General features: G+C 37.4%; 1 protein-coding gene across 2 annotated transcripts in view; it reads left to right on the forward strand.

Moving 5' to 3' along the window:
- The window catches only part of NFATC3 (nuclear factor of activated T cells 3), a 103,385-nt gene that overhangs the window by 78,260 nt on the left and 4,528 nt on the right, over positions 1-20,597 (forward strand). The window contains exon 10 of one of the 2 annotated variants that reach the window (XM_028501945.2): positions 13,536-13,639. The exons of the other annotated variant lie outside the window; for it this stretch is intronic. Coding sequence (XP_028357746.1) covers positions 13,536-13,636 — 101 coding nt within the window. The 3' untranslated portion in view covers positions 13,637-13,639. The remainder of the gene's footprint in view (positions 1-13,535; positions 13,640-20,597) is intronic. 2 annotated transcript variants of the gene reach the window in all.

Below are 20,597 nucleotides of genomic sequence, written 5' to 3' on the forward strand. Positions count from 1 at the left end.
GGAATGAAACTGGTGACCTTTTGGTTCCTAGGCCAGTGCTCAATCCACTGAGTCACACCTGCCAGCTGTTTTTTTATAAAATTAATAAATTGGGGAACAAACTCTGGAATGTTAGTTGTTTTAACAAATGAAAATTCCCCAAAATATAATTTTCAGGTAATAGTTTTAGGGTTTATTCTTGACTTTATCATCATTTATATGGTAGTGAAATTTTTTCTAAATAGGAATTCAGTGATGAAAGCTACGTGTAAGTATTATTCAATATGAAAACTCTAAAGATTTTGAAACGTGGATGTAGAATTTCAGTTCTCTCTGGTTTTGTATTAATCTGTAGAAAAATAATTTAAGCTCAGTCATCTCCTTGACATATCTAGAAAGGCTGGCTTTACTACTTAGTTGCAAAACTGGTCTTAAATTTCAAATACCAAGCATAAGGGGAAAGGAAGGTAAGTAAAATGTGATACTGCCCCCTCCCGGGTCTTTACCATCAGATCAGTACACAACTATCAATACAGTGTGTCTGAGTCACTTATCACTAAGATATATTAGAGAAGCACTTTAGGAAATCAGAGAAATGTGACAGATTCCATAAGGATTCATCAAGTCTACCTTGAGATGACTTTCACCTTGGAGGATGAGTATATGTTTTCAAAATGAGGATCAGAGAGCAAGTCAGATAACAAGCAGAAGCATAGAACTGTGTCTGGGAAAGCTTGATTGTCTGTGGCTGGATGGTGAACAGCATAGCAGAGGATGGCTTTCAAAGCAATAAGGGGATGATATGCCAGGTCTTTTGTGTGTGAGAGAAGGTATTTGTGTAAACTGAAGCAATACCTACAATTTATATAATGTTTTCCTGTTCATTTTTCAATTTAACCTTCACTAATCCTTTATCTCTGAGATAGTGACTTTAAAAATTTTTTTTTTAATTTATTGATTTGAGAGAGAGAAATAATGATTTGTTGTTCCACTTATTGATGGATTCATTGGTTGCTTCTTGTGTGTGCCCTTACCAGGGATCGAACCTGCAACTGTGGCATATTGGGACAACACACTAACCAACTGAGCTACCTGGCCAGGGCAGATAGTGACTTTTAAAGAATTGGACTTTCTGAAGGTCACACAATTGATGAGTAGCAGAGCTGAGACTGGAATCAGATCTTTTCACTCTAGTCTTTTTCTTGGAGCTTTACCGCTATCTCTCATCAGCAACAGGCTTGATGGTTAGAACTCTCTGCTAAAGGGAATCCCTCAAACTTTAATTCCTAGAGATTAGTCCTGGCTGGTGTGGCTCAGTGGATTGAGTGCCAGCCTGTGAACAAAAGGGTCACCAGTTCAATTCCCAGATAGGGCACATGCCTGGGTTGTGAGCTGGGTCTTAAGTGGGGGTCACTCAAGAGGCAATCACACATTGATGTTTCTTTGCCCCTTTCCTCCTTTCCCCTCTCTAAAAATAAATAAAATTAAAAAAAAAAAACACAAATTCCTTAGAGATTAGTAGAATGTTCTCTGTGAATGTGTATGCAGAATTTTACTGCTTGAACACATTTTCACAACTGTATCTGGTCACACTTACACTGGTAGTAGAGGGCTCTGGTGTTGTCTTCTCTTTATGCACAGTTGGCATAAGTGTCATTGCTTGCTTAATAATGAACACCAGGTAGAGAGGAGGCTACTACTTTAATGCAAAACAGATTTTAAATAAATAAAGGCTTTTCCAAATATACACAGGCTTTTAAAATGTTACCTATGTGCTCATTTGGCAGTTTTAGACCAACTGTTCATAGTGTTTTTAAGATTTATATTTAGAAAAAAATATTTATATGTAGAATTTTAATCCTTGGAACAAAAGGTGAGACCTTGAATGATAACCTACCACACATTTGTGATGAAACAGAAGACATGAGATATATTGAGCATGTCTCAAAGGTATTCTAGCTCATTTTCTTTCTAAATGAAGACTTTTTTTTTTCTTCTAAAAAGAGACCAAAGCTGGAACATAGTTTCTCTCATTTATCATAGATTGAGTGATTTTGGAGAGGTGGGGGCGGGGCAGCAAATTGGAACTTGTAGAAAGGTTTTGTGAAAATTTTATTTTACCTTTTGAATGTGTGAAGATGTGTTGCAAAAACAGAATGTAGAGAGATAAGGTCTCTGAGAACAAGTATAAAAGTGATTTTATTTTTGCTCCATTCATTGTGTAGAACACATGATCAAGAAAAGTTCCCAGATTGTAGCTCCACAGAAGACAAGGATTGGCTATTGAATTCCCTCATTGCCACCTATCAGGAGACTTGATAGAAGCTCAGTAGTGCTAGTGGTCATTGAAGAGGGGGGAAAAACTGAAATGCACTCCAGAGCACCTCAGATTATGGATGCAATTTTTGTAAATTACATTTTTGATGCTTAGCTTGAACTCTTGAAATTTTATTAGTCAGCTGACTCATTGATTATATTTTTGGGATTTGCCTTTGAAGGTAAAATTCTAGATGCCTAGAAAATCCTATAGTTATGCAAAGTTTTAATATAAATTCATTTTAAAAACATATTTCATAGGTCATGAACTCCATAGTATTTAAATGTCTCCTTTCTGGCAAGCTTTAAAAGTAAGCCATTGAGCATGCCAAAAAGTATTAGAAGCACTGTTGACATAAGAAATGTCCAAACCTGTAGAGAATTTTCATAAGAGTTTATTGGAGCCAAACTGACAACATATGCCAAGGAGCAAGATCTCAAATGCTCTTGAGAATAACAGTTTTGCAGCTTCTTTTAGGTATTTGAAATTAAGGGAGGAAGTACATGGAAGATCAGAGAAAGCAAGGCAGAGATTGGATTACAGGAGAGTTAACGAAATTATGTGCCCTCTTGGGGGCTACCCCCTTTTAGGGGTATGACTGCTGGTATTTCAAAGGTGTGTTATCCTACACGTACAAGAACAATGGTAGGGCTGGCTTAAAACCTTTCACTGAAGGAGTTATAGGCCTGGGGCATGACTACCAACCATGACCTGCCCAGTTAGGAATTTATCGTCAGATCAGCCTGTGAAGTTAGTTTCGTAGAACTCCCTTTTCATTTTGTCCATAGCACTTAAAGCTAGCCTGAGCTCAAGTTTTATTTTTAACTTTTCTATGTTGTGTTAACTATTAAGTACAAAGTCTTACAAACAGAGGACACAATTTTTTTTAATTTGTGGTATGCTAGTTAAATATACTTATCATCTAATCCTAATAACTTCTTTAATCCTGTTTCTATTTTATATTGTTTAACCCCTCCTTTTTAAAAATTATGTTAAAGATTAAAATATTCTTTTTAGTTTTTAAGTTTTTAAGTAAGATGGAGTTTGTTAGGAATCATTCGAGTATTACTTGACTGTTAGTTTTAGAAATGTGGACAGTACCAGTTTAATTTTTTATTGTAAATTCAGTGAGATTTAACAGAGGAGGTAACTAGTGCACCTCAGCTCAGAAATTCAAGACTTAGAGTTGGAAATATCCTAATACAGTTCCCTCATTTTATAAAGATTTGAGTTCTGTAGAGCCTAATTATTCATCCAGGGTAACACACTGAGCTAATAGCAAAGCCTCCTGATCCCTAATTCAGTACCCTAGGAGTCTTTCCAGTATCTGCAGTCACGTTTCTCTTCGAGCTACAGGCTGAGACTGCAGGTGAGGAGCAAGTAGGATAGATGAAAGAAGTGGAATTTGTCTGTAGAGCCTTGGTTTGTGAGAGGAGCCAGGGCAATCTTAAGGATGTTAGATTCTCAGTATAAATGAAGTTTTAGTCTCTACTCCATTCTTCTGTATCACACCACAGTTCATACTCTGGTGTCCCTGGTGACACTGTATTCCTGTGTGTCTCTTCCTTGCCAGATTCTTTGGAACATCTGAGAGGCTTTTGAGTTCCAGCTGTCTTTGTTTTATGTGGGCTCTGATGCCTCTGGATTCATGTAAAACAAATCTAATCCTTCTTCTGTAATAGCCTTTCACATGTGTGAAATCTTGATGTCTCCCAGTCTTAAAAACACTCTAGCAACTGCACCCTCCCCTCACCCTCACAAACACGGTAGTTCACCTCTGCTTGAACCCTGGTATTTTGTTTTAGTTTCTTTTCATAGTGCAGTTTTGGAAGGGAATAAATACACTCTTGCCAGCTCATAATAGAGGATTGGGACTGTCATCCTCCTTGTGTAGATTTTCTTAGCTTGTGCAGGGAGTTTTCTTAGCTCCATCTCGATATAGATTTAGTGAGTCATAAGTGTGACTAAATCACATGTTTTCTTTCCCCTTGCCTCCCCCTATGGCTTTTCGATAGGTTGTTTTTGGAACCCACTATTAAACTTCACAACCATCCTTGTTCAGTTTCATTGAGGTGATTTTGGTCTCCCATAATCAACCTTCCAAGCTTGGAAGAGTCCCAGAAAGCATTTCTGTTTCAGAGTAGTTTGGCTCCCTCCTCAGGAGGATTCCTCAGAGTAATAACAACAGAATACTGACCTTTAGCAAACCATGTTCTTTTTCAAGCAGTCTTCTTCTAAGTCTGTAATGTCTACTTTTTCTACCATTGGGAGCATTATTCAAAACTGTTTTGCTATTTTCTTTTTTCTTTGCTAGCTATGTAGCATGACCCCTGCTTGAAAAGTGTGTTCTACATCTATAAAAGTACTATCAGTGACTTTTTACTGATACATTACTTTGTATGCCTGGAGCTGTAATTTTTCCTAAACATTTCTGTGCTTTATAGTATGTATGTTCCAGTTTTTGGATCAAATGGTATAATAATACATTAAAACAGAACAGAAATAGAGCAGTCGTCACAGCTGTATTTTAAGCATTTTAATAAAGATTATAGTATTGTTAAATTTGACTGTCTTAGACCTTTAAATACAGACCCATTTAATTTGTGATTGAGCTAACTGCATCCAGTTACAACTTTCCCTTAGAGTCCCTCAGTTTCCATTTGTCCTGCTTTCTTCAAAAACTAGCAGCCGCAGCTGCAGCCCTTCAGCAGAGAGGAGAGCACATGTTAAATATAGCCTGACCTGCTGCTGTGGTGAAAACTGACACTGCCACTTGCAGGCTCCGTGCAGTAACATGCTGATCCTGAATGTAGGGCAATTGCTAATTTGACTGTAAACAGGGGCTGTAGATGTGACCTCAGCTGCTGCAGTTCTGTATGTAGGTGACAAGAAGAAGAGTCTGCTTTCAAGTAGCAGGGGCATGTTAAACACAAGATTCAGGTGGTTATATTGAATTGGGGGAAGCGGGAGGCTGGCATGGTGGAGCAGAGAGGTAAATTGTCAATGTCCTATTTCACCTATAGGATACTCATTTCACTGGTGTTTATTGTATTTAGATAAATAAAACAAAAGAAAGGCCTGCATAGTCAATGGTAAGAGTATGTCACAAATGAGGTATTATAATCAGTTAGGGGCCCTGGGCTGGAGGGAGGTAGATAATACTGAAGTTTCTCCTTTAAATGGGACTCTGGGTAACTCATGAATCCTCCTCCTGGAAAGCATGCATGTACCATTTAGCCTCAGACATATTTATGGTTTATAATTCCAGAGGCAGGCATAAGTAAAGTCTTTTGGATTGTGTCTCATGTAGAGTGCACCATGATGGGAATTCAAGACCTTACACATGACCACTCTTGGGCATATGTGTACATAAGAAGAAAATTTAAAAAAATAAAATTTAATTTTCAGACTCACAAGCTGGGAAAAATCCAAGACATCTACCACTAAATAACCAGCACATCAAAAGTCTTCCAAATAAGTTCACTTCAAAAGTATATTTAAAACTAATTAATGAACTCTGGTTACTCTTTTGATAATAAAACTTTTTTTGACCACTGTGCTAGGTATTTTGCCAGTAGCTCGTTAATTTTTCCCTACTATCTTTGAAAAGTGAATTTTTAGCTTTATTTTTAGAGATGTGGTGCAGAGAGCTGAAGTACTTTCTCAGTATTATATGGCCACAACACAGGGACTGGCATTTGAATCCAGGTCTGTCTGAAATGTAGATGGTGTCACATGTGTTCAGTGGTTTTTGAAGTAGCTGTAATTGATTATATAATCTCACCTCTGTAATCACAATAAACAGTCATTGTATTTGTCTGCCATGTGTAAGATATAAAGCCAGTGTCTAACGGGTATTCTATTTTAAAATTCATATTTTATTTTTGAGTTCCTTTGAAAATGGATCATTTACAGGGACAAAAATATTTTAAAGAGTTTATTTATTTGTTTATAGAGAGAGGGGAAGGGAGGTAGAAAGAGGTGGAGAGAAACACCTGTGTGTGAGAGAAACATTGATCGGTTGACTCTTGCATGTGCCCCAACTGGGGACTGACCCACAACCCAGGCATGTGCCCTGACTGGGAATCAAACTGGTGACTTTTTGCTTTGTGGGATGCTGCTCAACCAACTGAGCCACACTGGTCAAGGTGAGGCAAAAATATTTCAAATAAGAAATCTTGCCAGGGATCTTAGCATTTGATAAAACTTAGGTAAATATTTGTAAATAACTCTTTTCTGCTTGAAGATATATGACTTTTTTTTTTTACATTTATAAAGCCTACCATTAGTTTGTCTATCTAGACAGGAGGAAAAATGTGAAAAATCTTAATTCTGGTGGAGGTTAGGGAAGGGTTGAGAGATGGTTTCAGACATTTGAGCTTTATATCTACAAGAATGTAGAACAAAGTGCCTTATAATCATCTTGTGTATTTAAAAGCATCTGTAGCCTTGATTGGTGTGGCTCAGTGGATTGAGTGCCGGCTTGCGAACCAAAAGGTCTCCAGTTTGATTCCCAGTCATGGCACTTGCCTGGGTTGTGGGCCACGTCCCTGGTTTGGGGGTGTGTGAGAGGCAGTTGATCGATGTCTCTCTCACAGACTGATGTTTCTCTCCCTCTCTTTCTTCCTCCCTTCCCCTCTGTCTAAAAATACGTAAATTTAAAAAAAATTTTGTTTTAAAGCATCTGTAGCCCTGGCTGGTGTGGCTCAGATTGAGGTGCCAGCCTGTGAACCAAAGGGTTGCTGGTCCGATTCCCAGTCAGGGCACATGCATGGGTTGCAGGCCAGGTTCCCAGTGGGGGGCACATGAGAGGCAACCACACATTGATGTTTCTCCCCCTCTCTTTCTCCCTCCCTTCCCCTCTGTCTAAAAATAAATAAATAAAATCTTTAAAAAAATAAAACATCTGTAGATGACTTTATGTAGAATGGGAGTATTTAAATTTTATCTCATTTGGGTTTTTGAAAAAGTCATGCATTCATGTGTTAAAATAGTAAAGGTACCCAATTGACCTCTGTATGGGCAATTGGAGTTACCAGTTAGTTTCTTGGCTGTCAGTCCAGAACTGTTTTATGCATTTATAACAATTGTGTATTTTTTCCTTATTTTTACTACCACATTATGTATACTATTGTGTATTTTGCTTTTTCCATGTAGTCAATCTTGAAATTTTTCTCTTTTTTTAAAGATTTTATTTACTTTTAGACAGGAGGGAGGGAAAGAGAGGGAGAGAAACATCAATGTGTGAAAGATCAGTCAGTTGCCTCTCACACACCCCCAACTGGGAATCGAACCTGCGACCTTTCAGTTCACAGACAGGCACTCAGTCCACTGAATCACATCAGCCAGGGCAATCTTGGAAATTTTCTTGTACCTTAAATGAACTTCCTTGAAAGACTGAAAAAAAAAATAATAGCCATCCTAAATGGGTATAAAGTGGTATGTCATTGTAGTTTTGATTTGTATTTCCCTAATGACTAGTTTTGTTGGGCATCTTTACATGAGTTTGTTTAGTCATTAAGTACATCTTCTCTGGAGAAATGTCTACTCAAATTTTTTGCCCATTTTTTGGTTGAGTGTTATTAAGTTGCAGGAGTTTTTTTAATATATTCTGGATATTAATCCCATATGAGATATATTATTTGCAAATATATTTTCCCATTATATGGGTTATCTTTTCATTCACTCGGTATTGTCCTTTGATGTTTTTAACTGATGGAAGTTCAGCTTATCTGTTTTGTTTTTTGTTTTTTGGTGCCTGTGTTTTTAGTGTCATACTTAAGAACTCATTGTTAATCTAAGGTCATGAAAATTTGCCCATTGTTTTCTTCTAAGAGTTTTATTCTTTTAGGTCTTGTGTTTAGGTCTTTAATCAATTTTTAGTTAATTTTGTGTATGGTGTGAGGTAAGAGACCAACTTCCTTTCTTTTGCATGTGGATATCAGGTTTCCCCTATATCATCTGTTGAAGACTGCCTTTTCCCACATCGAATGGTCTGAGAACCTTGTTGGGAAATGAATTGGCCATATATCCTGAGGTTTTGTTTCTGGGATCTTTATTCTATTTCTTTGGTCTGTGTGTCTTTATGCCAATACTACACTGTTTTGATTACTATAGCTTTGTAGCTCAAGACTGTTTTAGTTCTTCAGGATTCTTTGAGATTCTGTGTAAATTTCAGGATTGGTTTTTCTATTCCTGCAAAAAACACTGTTGGGATTTTGATAGGGATTGCATTGAATTGTACATTGCATTGGGTATTAATATCATCTTAACATTGTCTTCCAATCCATGAACATTGAATGTTTTTCATTTATTTATATAGTTTTCAGTGCACAAAGTTTTCACCTCCTTGGCTAATTCCTTTTATTTTTTTGATGCTACTATAAAAGGCAATTAATTTTAAAATTTATTTTTTGGATTGTTCATTGAAAGTATATAGAATACAACTGAATTTAGTGTGTTAATTTTATCTTACAACTGCTAATTTAATTTATTAGTGCTTACATTTTTTTGTATGTGGATTCTTTAGAGCTTTCTATGTATAAGATCATGTCATTTGTGAATAGAGATCGTTACACTTCTTCCTTTCTAATTTGGATGCCTTTTTTTCTTCTTTTTTTCTGATTGACACTATCACCCCCCCTTTGCCCACCTCCACCCAGCCCCTGCCTCACCTGCCCTCTGGCCATCACCACACTGTTGTCTGTGTCTATGGATTGTGCATATATGTTCTTTAGCTAATCCCTTCACCTTCTTTCATCCTGTCCTCCCTCTTTCCCCTCCCCTCTGACTTCTGTCAGCCTGTTCCATGTGTCCATGCCTGTATTTCTGTTTTGGCAGTTTATTTTGTTTATTAGATTCCACATATAAGCGAGATCATATGGTACTTGTCTTTCTGTGACTGCTTTATTTCACTTAGCATAATAATCTCCTGGTCCATTTATGCTGTTGCAAAAGGTAAGGTTTCCTTCTTTTTTCACAGCCGTGTATTATTGCATTGTGTAAATGTACCACAGCTTTTTAATCTACTTATCTACTGATAGACACTTGGACTGTCTCCAGACTTGGCTATTGTAAATAATGCTGCTGTGAACATAAGATGCATATATTCTTTTGAATTGGTGTTTCTGGATTCTTAGGATGTATTCCCAGAATTGGAATCTCTGGGTCAGAAGTCAGTTCCATTTTAAATTTATTGAGGGACCTCCATACTGTTTTCCACAGTGGCTGCACCAGCCTGCATTCCCACCGACAGTGCATGAAGATTCTCACATCCTCACCAGCAGTTGTTTGTTGATTTATTGAGAGTAGCCATTCTCACATGTGTGAGGTGATATCTCATTGTGGTTTTTAATTGGCATTTCTCTGATTATTAGGGATGTTGAAAACTTTTTCACATGTCTTTTGGCCATCTGTATGTCGTCTTTGGAGAAATGTCTATTCGGGTCATTTGCCCTTTTTTAATTGGATTTTTTGGTATTTTTGGTGTTGAGTTGTGTAAGTTCTTTATACATTTTGGGAATTAACCACTTATCACATATATCACTGGTAAATGTGGTCTCCCATACACTGGCTTCCCTTTTCATTTTGTTGATAGTTTCTTTTGCTATGCAGAAGCTTTTTAGTTTGATGTACTTCTATTTGTTTATTTTTTTCCTTTATTTTTCTTGCCCTAGGAGGTATATTGGCAAAAATATTGCTATGAGAAATGTCTGATGTTTTATTGCCTATGTTTTCTTCTAGAATTTCTATGGTTTCGTGACTTACATTTAAGTCTTTTACCCATTTTCAGTTCATTCTTTTACATGGTATAAGTTGATGGTCTAGTTTCTTTCTTTTTTTTTTTTTTTTTTGCATGTACCTGTCCAATTTTTCCAACACCATTTATTGAAGAGACTGTCTTCACTCCATTGTATGCTCTTGCCTCCTTAGTCATATATTATTTGCCCATATAGGTGTGGGCTTGTTTCTGGGCTCTCTGTTCTGTTCCATTGATCTGTATGCCTGTTTTTAATGCCAGTACCAGGTTGTTATGATTACAGTGGCCTTGTAGTATATTTTAATATCAGGTATTGTGATCCCTCCAACTTTGTTCTTCTTTTTCAAAATTGCTGAGGCTATTTGGGATCTTTTTGGTCCCATATAAATATTTGGTGCCCTGACTGGTGTGGCTCAGTGGACTGAGTGCCAGACTGTGAACCCAAAGGTTGCCAGTTCGATTCCAGGTCAGGGCACATGCCTGGGTTGCAGGCCATGTCCCCAGTTGTGGGCATGTGAGAGGTAACCAATAGATGTATCACTCTCACATCAATGTTTTTCTCCCTCTCTTCCTCCCTTCCCCTCACTCTAAAAATAAATAAATAAATTTTTTGAATTTTGGAAAATTTGTTCTAGGTATGTGAAATACCCTTGGTATTATAATAGGAATTGCATTTATTCTGTAGATTGCTTTGGGTGGGATGAACATTTTAATGATGTTAATTATTCCAGTCCATGAACATGGTATATGCTTCCACTTATTTGTATCTTTCTCATTTTCTTTCTTCAATGCCTTATACTTTTCCAAGTATAGGTCTTTTACTTTCTTAGTTAAATTTATTTCTAGGTACCTTATTTCTTTTGTTGTTGCAGTAGTGAATGGGATTATTTTCTTAGTTTCCCTTTCTGATAGTTCATTGTAGGTATATAGAAATGCCACTGATTTCTGAATATTAATTTTGTATCTTGGCACTTTGCCAAATTCATTTATTAGCATCTGTGAATGACAGTTTTAATTCTTCCTTTCCAATTTGGATGCCTTTTGTTTCTTCTTGTCTGATTGCTGGGGGCCAGTACTTCCAGTACTATGTTAAAAACAGACATCCCCGTCTTACTCCTGATCTTAAGAGATACGCTTTTAGTTTTTGCCCATTAAATGTGATGCTGGCTGTGGCTTTGGATGCCTTTTATTTCTTTAACTTAATTACTCTGGCTAGACCTTCCAGCCTTGTGTTTAATAGAAGTAGCAGATGTGGATATCCTTGTTATGTTCTTGATCTTAGGGCAAAAGCTTCAGTCTTTTGTATAATGTTATCTTTGGGTTTTTCATATGCAGCCTTTTTCATTTTGAGGAAATTCCCTTCTGTTTGTAATTTATTGCGTGATTTTTTTAAACGGCATTGAATTCTGTCAAGTGCTTCTTCTGCATCAATTGAAATGAATATATGTGGGGGGTTTTTTCCTTCATTGTAGTAATTGATTTTCATATTTTGAACCATCCTTACATTCTGGAAATAAATCTCAGTTGGTCATAATATCAGATTAGGTTTCTTCTGATACAATGCTGGATTCAGTTTGCTAGTATTTTGTTGAAGATTTTTGCATCTATATTCACAAAGGATGGTCTAGATTTCTTGAAGTGCCTTTGTCTGACTTTGATAATCAGTGCATTGCTGGCCTTAGAATGAGTTAGGAAGTGTTCTCTCCTCTTTAATTTTTTGGAGGAGTTCAAGGACTGTTGTTAATTCTTCTTTAGATATCTGGGCAAAGTTTTTATGATAGGAAAAAATGAATTCAGTAATTTTTGGAGCTGTCAGTAGTGTTCAGGGAACTAGAAAGGTATTTCGAGGATTGCAAGTTTCCATAAGCACAGTCTAAAATGACTACTGCTTGAGCCAACCCACAAAAGCCCCCAGTATCTCTTGGCCTCTTACCTTTGTTCCAGAGCTGCTTCTCATTTGTGTGCCATTTTCCTTGGAATCACATGTTCCATAACACCTTCAAGTCTGTTTTGGAGGATTTAGTTGTGAAGGTTGGGCACCCTCAGAAAGGGACTTGGCAATGTTTCTTCAGCCTTTAAATTACTTTGCGCATACTAGAATCTTTAAATCACTCCTGAAGACTAGGCTTAGTGATCTCAAATTTAGCTTAAGGCAGAAAAATTTTGCCTAAGCACCAAAGATTTCTGGTTTTTGTTTTCACCCTGTCAGTGAGGCTGCATTTTGCACAGATTGACTCCTCCTTTGTTTTCCCTTCTTTATCTGCCTAAGATGAGGGTATTAATTACTGTTTTCATCTTCTTTTCCAAGGTGAAAAGGCATTCTTCTAGAATTCATGGTTAGGTCCTTTTGTTTGAAGTTGTATAGAAAAGGCCAAAAATAATTCCTTATAGTTCAAAGGAGGAAGCTTTGCCTCATTTTATTTTGGATTCTAACTGAGCATCCAGTTGTGTCGGCCACTGTCACAAAACTGATCAGTAGTGACTCTTCCTGAGTATAATGATTTTCAAACATTTATGACAGCTTCCCATGATAAAAAGTAAGTTTTATAGCATGACACAGGACATAACAAAAACATATACACCTAACATAAATATCTCACAAATCAATACTTACCCTTCATTTAAAAAAAATGCTGACTGCTATCTTCTATTTTGTTTATATTTTTTCTATTTTGTTAAATACTGATTTTAGCTTGCTGAATTGATTTCATAACCTGCTAATGGATTGAACTTTAGTTTAAATAATATTCTTCTGTGACTCCCCTTAACTTTTCCTGTGCATGTAGTTTTCTGGGCTCCTACCCTTAGACATTTTGATTCCGTGGTCTGAAGTAGAACCCAGGAATTTAGATTTTTATTTAAATAAAAATAAAAACCTGGATAATTTTGATGTAGCCATAGACAGGAATTTGGGAACTACTAATAGAGCTAATGGAATAATAAAAACTAGTTTATTTAAAACTCAGTCTATCTTTTAAATCACTAAAAACCCCTCACTATAACTTTCCAAATTATTGTCCTTTTAATTTTAGAAAATCAGTTATTACCTCCTAAAGTTTCAGGACTCCAGTATTCATATTTTGTAAAATGTGGGGAGCAATTTTATGCAGTGATTTACAGATGAAGGACAATTAAATTCCTCTTGATTATAGGAAAACAGAAACAAAAACAGCCTGGGGCCTTGGCTGGTGTGGCTCAGTGGATGAGCACTGGCCTGCAAACCAAAAGGTCACTGGTTCAATTCCAGTCAGGGCACATGCCTGGATTGTGGGCCAGGTGTCCCCAGTTGGGGGTATACAAGAGGCAACCAATCAGTGTTTCTGTCAACATGGATGTTTCTCTCCCTTTCTTTCTCCTCCCCGCCCTCCCCGAAAATAAAGAAATAAAATCTAAAAAAAAAAAAAAAAAGCCTGGGCATGTAGTAGATTGTTACCCTCTGGTTTGTTCCATTCAGTAGTGATGTTGTCTTCTTTGACACAGACCAGTTTATGTCTGACTTGGAACACCAGCCATCAGGTTCAGCAGAGAAATGGCCTAACCACAGTGAGCTCTCATGTCCACTTCCTTTCTGGAGAATCTAGAGGGTGAGTGTTGTTTGAAATGTGTCATTGTTTTTGTGCCCAAGTCTGGTATTTGCATGCTGTGGCCGGATTTGCATGTGCTACACAGGAGGGGGTCTACATGGGCACCTTCACTGTAGGCCCACTCTTTACCTTTGGAGCTACACTTTTGACCATATGACTCTGCTTTTTAAATCTAACCATACTCTGACTCTCGTACTTATGTTTATAATTTTAGTCTGGGTTTGAATAAAAGGCAAATGTTTTATTGGATCTATTAAACCAAAGCAGAGAGAGGTCCATCTGTATGAGTTCTGTGGCTTGGTTGCTGAGTAAATTTGGTTGCTGCTCAGGTGTGTAAGCCTTCTCATTTCTGGTCAAGTATTCTGTTTTGATGTGAGGCAGTACAGCATGGAAATGAAGCAGGAAATTATATCCATTTATAGAGGCAACCTGGATCTTCTACCTTTGAGTCTGCCCTGTAGGCCATGTTTGTACTCCTTGTAGTTCTTCTTGGGCTCCATTTGGAAGGAATCCGTAGAAATGGAGTCAGTGTTTGTGAGGGAGGGGCTGGGCCTTAATCCCCCCACCATACCAACACGCACACGCACACACACAGTCACACAGCTCCTTTCTAAGAAGATTCAAAACCACGTAGAAAGTACGTGTTAGAAATTATAAATGTACAAATTATAATTCTCAAAATGCCATTTGAATTTCGTTTTAATGAATTTAGACTTGGAAGCGGACTTTTATATTCAGGATACCACATGGGCTACCAAAACCTTGGCTCCTCCTAGAAAGCTGGGTATACCATTTTCACATCATTCTTGTCTCTAATCATGAAAGGAATAAAAGTGGCAACTAAATTCCTGCATCTATAAAATCCTCAGAAAGTTATAACCAGAAGGATTTAAATTAATTTCCTCATATTATGGTTCAGAAAATCAGTTGAAGAAAGATTAATTGCCTTAGTTACATCACAGCTGGACCAAGATTAAAACTTGTTTTTTCCAGTGTTTACCCCATTGCTCTTCTTGTGTGTGAAACAGTGATCTTGGTGTTTATGTGGAGTGAAGGGATTAGTGGATAACACTAATGAACAGGAGGTAAGAACATAGAAACAGCAGGCTGTGTAGATAACTCCTTTATAATATTAAGCAATGAAAGAAAAATTTAAATAAGAGGGTGATGTGAGGTCTAGGGTTTTTCTTTGTTTTCTTGCTTGTTTAAGATAGAGTTACCCATATTTAATCTGATGAAATGATCTAGGAGGGGAGGGGGTGGATTATTTGAAGAGATGGAAGGGTAAAGAAAATTGATGGACCAAGGTCTTGAAAGGCAAGCACAGGGGATCCATAACAGCAGCAATAAAATGAGTCATGTGGATTTAGGATACATGGCTCTGGAGCCCAGATTTGGCCCCTAGAAGTAATAGATGTGGGAGTCAATAGTATATAGAAATAGATAAGATGATATAGAAACAATGTCAAAGTGAAAATATATATAGAGAGAAAAATGACATAATCGTGTTAATTTTAAAATTTTGAATCCCACATCTTAACTCAAATTGAAGATTTTTTTCCATTTTTAGTTTTTGCTGATACAAAAGGGTACATGCTGATTCTTGAATATACTTTCAAGTACCTGTGTACTGATTACTCAGCTGGAGATTTAATGTTTTTCTTTGTAGAATGTTGTGAGTTACAACCTTTTCTAGAGAAAAGATTTGTAATGACACTGAGTATGGCATCACACAAGTTTTCTTAAAAAGCAAGGACCCTTGAGAACAGAACTAATCACCCCCTTATCAGTTGTGGGGGGAAAAAGTGTCATGATATTTTTTTTGCAATATTAAAGCTAATGTTAAAAGTAAAGCTTCTGATCACTGTGCATAATATTTTCAATCTGTCCTGTAGTTGGAAGCTGACTAGAGTTCAGGGTGAAATTTAAAGTAACTTTGTTATAAGCTTGGTACCATAGTATTCAAGCTAGTTATCTTGGTTCTTGCTTAAAATACATAAATATTCTTTCTCCGTTACCTTTTTGGGTAGTGAGTTTTATTTTTGTCTTTAATATAAGCTAAGTTACTGTAATGGAATTCCCAAAATCTAGTGATATTAGTAACCACATTAGAGGTTGGTAATTCAGAGATCAGGATTCCTTTCATTTCTTAGGTATTGTCAAAGCAAAGTCACCACTTCAAGTTTTAGCCCAAAGAAGAGGTGGGGAAAGGAAGGAAAAGGCTATCAAACAAGTTATGAGGAAGATGCACATGTCTCTTTTTGCTTATATTTCATTTGGTAAAACAAATTACATGGCTTTTACCTAGCTATAAAGGGAAAGACAGAAAATGTCGTCTGTAGCTGAGTAGCCATGTGATGAGGTAAACTCAATTACTGGAGAAGAATGAATTAGAGCAGTTAGCAGTTACCTTCTGAATTTTCAGGAACTTGTTTCTGTCTTAGCTTGTGAAGCCAGATTCATCAGATTTTGATAAATGCAAGTTAATTCTTCAGCTCATGCCATAAGTAGATGAATCAAGTATTTCATGTATTTAGATGGTCTTCTGATAACTTATCAAATAACCTAAAAAGTTAGGTTATAACTTTTAGGTTATAGCAAAATATGCTATAGAGTAGTAAACTGAAAAGTAGTACTAGGTTTCTCATCCATTTAAAATTATTCCAAATTTCTAATTTCTTCAAGTAAAATTCAAAAAATTATCACACTTTTTATATAGCCTTCATTTTATAAAATATAACATCTCCATGAAGGGAGATGAGAGGAAAAGAAAAATTTGCCGAACTTTGAATGTTCATTGCAGTTTCAAGATGAAATAACATATATAAATGGAGTATAGTTATGCCCCAAAATCCTTTATAAAAATGTTCAACATGCTCAGCTGCTAGTAATAAAGGCCCTTGGACTTTTGTGTGTATGACAGTGTGCATGCTTCTGGGCTACCCTGCTCCTCTTCACCTGGTGGTGAGACTTCATACCATACCACACTCGTCAGCTCTGATGAATCCTTAAGCATTGGAAATAGCTCTAAATTAGAGAGGTCTGTTGTTACTCAAACACCTCATTCTTGTGTGCAGAAATTGCTTTCCAGTGGACTGCTTCTTTGAGCATTTCCTGAATAAAAACCCTTTTTTCCCCTACAGCAAATATTGCCGATGGCTCTACTTCTGTTGTGGTGGCACAAGCGATGCAGGTGTTGGGGTAGTAGGAGTCGAGGATGGCGGCTGCTGCAAGTGGGCCAAGTGCTGTGACCTACATAAACTGTCAGCACGGGTGTCGAGGCTTGTCGACTCTTGTTCTAGGCTTTTAATTTAGTGTACTCTTTAAAGGGAGAAATGGTAATATTGTGTAGTAGGAGCATAAACAGCTCTTTATGTTCTTACCTTAAATTGGTAAAAATAAATAAAGCCACCTCATATACTTTGTGGACTAGGGTTTAAACAAATCAATAAATTTATATGTATATAAGTATATTCAAAAGGAAGTGAAAATGAAATTGTAAGCATTAGTATTTTTTAAGAAATGACTTATGTTAAAATTAAGATTGCTGATGATTTATAGTATAAATTACATCATTGATTTATTTACCAGTAGTAATTTTGACTTGCTTAAATTGACACTCAGACTTTTGCTGGAGGTGGTAACCCGAGCCTGGAGCCCCAGCCTAAGGGAGGAGTGAGGGCCGAAGGAGAGCAGTGGGCTTACACACCACACTGAACTCAACCAAGTTACCGCTAACAGACAGTTAAAGGCCTGCTTTGTTACAGTTCTGACACCCTGTCCTAAAATTTGTATTCTTTATTCACCTGTAGTTATTATTTGAGAATAGTTTTGTTGTTTTTTCCAAATCCCCAAATTATATTAAAGATTCAGTTGGCAAGTAATTTTACTCAGCACTTAGTATGTACCAAGCACTAGGGTTCGGTGGTGAACAAAGATAGACAAGGCAGTTCCTGCCCTACAGGAATTTAAACCCACTCACTAGCTGTTGTACATCAATACTGATAGGAATTGAAGTATATCTGAGTATAGTCAGCTTGAGTGCTTTTTGTGGAAAGTCTTGGCTTTATTATAGTCTTAAAGTCCTAAACTATTGGTGTGTCCTCTTTGGGACATGGCCACCCAGATCTCCTTTTCCAGTGAATTATCTTTCTTCTGACCCTAACAGTTCCCGTGAGACTTGCAGCCGGGGGAGCAGTGGGCAGCAACAGCTTGTCCTGCGTTAGCCCCATGAACCTGTCTCCAAGGCCCCCTTTACTCTGACTCTCCAGTGAGTAGACAGCAGCCCTGTTTAGGCTCTCTCCTTTGCTTCTTCTATCCTAGACCCTTCCTTGTTTCACTGTCCCCAGCTTTAATAAATGTACTCTTAAAAAAAAAATCCTAAACTGTCAACTTTCCAGATGTCTTCAGCTAAGTGAGGTTAGGCACATTGGGCAAATAGAACAGCAGAATTTTGGTAAGGAGGAGCAGAAATAACACAGTTTCAATCAGGCTTCTGCTTAAGTGACAACACTTGGCTACTTCAGAAAACGATGGATTCATACTTATCAAAGTGTACTTGATAAGTGGTAGATAGTGCTTGATATAGACCCTCATCTTCAAGAAAATGCAAGCATTGACTTCCTGATACAAATACAGGAGAAGCATGGCTGGTATGACTCAGTAGATTGAGTGCTGGCTTGCAAACTGAAAGGTCGCTGGTTCGATTCCCAAAGAGGGCACATGCCTGGGTTTTGGGCCAGGTCCCAGTTGGGGGCATGCAAAAGGCAGTTGATTGATGTATTTGATGTGTCTCTTGCACATCAGTGTTTCTCTTTTCTCCCTTCCTTCCCCTCTCTCTAAAAATAAGTAAATAAAATCTTTAAAAAATAAAGAAAACACTCATTCTCAAACTACTTCTCAGTAACATATATATTTTTACAAAAACAACACAGGAAAACAATCATGGTTTTTGGTGACAATAAAGCACCATTTCTAATCACTCTGTAGTTTTAAAACTTGAGCGGTGAGCTAAGAATTAAAAAAGGTGTGTTGCATGGCTGCCTGGAACATCTCTGAAATTACCATCTTTGGAAGAGATAAGTGATAGGAAAAGGTGACTTGAATGTGAGCTGGGTACTTTCCTGTTTGGCTTTTTGCCACTGCTGTGAAACCTGTCTAAAATAAACACTGTCAAAATCAAAATCACATGTCCTGTGTTAGTCTCAATAACATTCTCTGGTCCCCTTCCTATCCTAGCACCTAATGAACTTTCAGTGTACTATTTCCAAATAGCTTCTAAGTAATTATATCAAATTAGGATCTATTTATTCAGCCATCAAAAATTGATGTTTTCTCAGTAATCAGGCCCTCGCCTTTTCTGAGCTCACAACCTGTTGGAGAGACAGATCATGACGCCTACTGATAATCTAATATGATGAGTAATGGTAGAGGCTGTGCACAGATACCACCGGCCATCCTTGTGCTCTCTCTTAGTATGAGGCTAGCCCGTAGATCCACACAGAGTCCACACTGAAAACACTGTTTCCCATTTATTCTGTGGTTTGGAATAACAGAGATGCCAAGGGCTGCCTTGAGTATTTGTGTCCCTTTTATATTCTCACTGTATAATATATGAGGTTTTAACTACAACAAAACCTCCACTATACCTAGGAGGAAACTGAAGACGAAATGTGTTGTCCTGCAAAGCATCCTTGTAATTTTTCATGTAGATAGAAACTGTTACATTCCATTACTGTGAGGTAATTCTAGCAGTCAGGAATACGTTTAGATTAATTCCATCCTTCTTTGCAAACCATCATGAATAGTTGATAAATCCTAGTCTGGAAGATTTACTTAAAGAGCTTCCTCCCTCTGACAAAGACTTTCATAGGTCTGTACCAGTGACCTTCAAAAGTTGGACTCGGAGGAGGGTATAAGGGGAATAAATGGTAATGGAAAAAATACAACGATTAAATCAAAAAATAAATTTTAAAAAAAAGGAAAAGAAGTTGGCCTCAATCAGTGATTTATTAGCTCATCCACACTGATTAATCATCATTCTTTTGTAATTAGCTTTCTTTAGCCTCTAGTCCCTACTTCTTCACCATTCTACATTAAATACTAACCACAAACCAAATCTTCCTCCTTCATTTCTTTGTCCTTCTGAGTGCTGCCACTGAAAAATCTGTTGTTCAGTCCTGGCTGGTGTGACTCAGTGGATTGAGCACTGGCCTGCAAGCCAAAAGGTTGCTGGTTCAATTCCTGGTTAGGGTACATGCATGCGGAAGGCAACTGATTGATGTCTCTCTCACAGGTTTCTCTCCCTCTTTTTCTCCCTTCACCCTCTCTCTAAAAAATAAGTAAATAATTTTTTTTTAAAATTGACATAAAACCATGGACTTCTATACTTGAAAGAGATTTTATTACTTTAACACCATAATTGTGTAAAGAAATGGAGTCTTATATATGGAAAGTAACTTGTCCGCCCTGGCTGGCGTAGCTCAGTGGATTGAGCGCGAGCTGGGAACCAGTGTCCCAGGTTCGATTCCCAGCCAGGGTACATTCCTGGGTTGCAGGCCAGAACCCCCAGCAACCGCACATTGATGTTTCTCTCTCTCTCTCTCTCGCTCTCTCTCTCTCTCCCCCTCCCTCCCTTCCCTCTCTAAAAATAATAAAATCTTAAAAAAAAAAAAAAAAAGTAACTTGTCTAAGAACACACGCTGAGTTAGTGGCAGAGCGTGTTTTCAAATCAAACCTAATTTCTAGCCTACTCTGCTTATATATGGGATTTCCCAGGTCCTATCTTCTCACCAGGGCACAGTGCTACTCCTACTCATTATTTTCAGCCTTCTGCTCTTTGGTGCAACTATAACACTTCTCCCATTCTTCCAGATCTCTAGCATGAATACCTGAATCTCATTGCTTTGGCCATTCACTGAAGTCCCTTACCCACAGAATCTTTCCATTTGGATGTTCT

Source organism: Phyllostomus discolor, chromosome 12 (assembly GCF_004126475.2).
Source record: "Phyllostomus discolor isolate MPI-MPIP mPhyDis1 chromosome 12, mPhyDis1.pri.v3, whole genome shotgun sequence".
Classification (NCBI taxonomy): Eukaryota; Metazoa; Chordata; class Mammalia; order Chiroptera; family Phyllostomidae; genus Phyllostomus; species Phyllostomus discolor.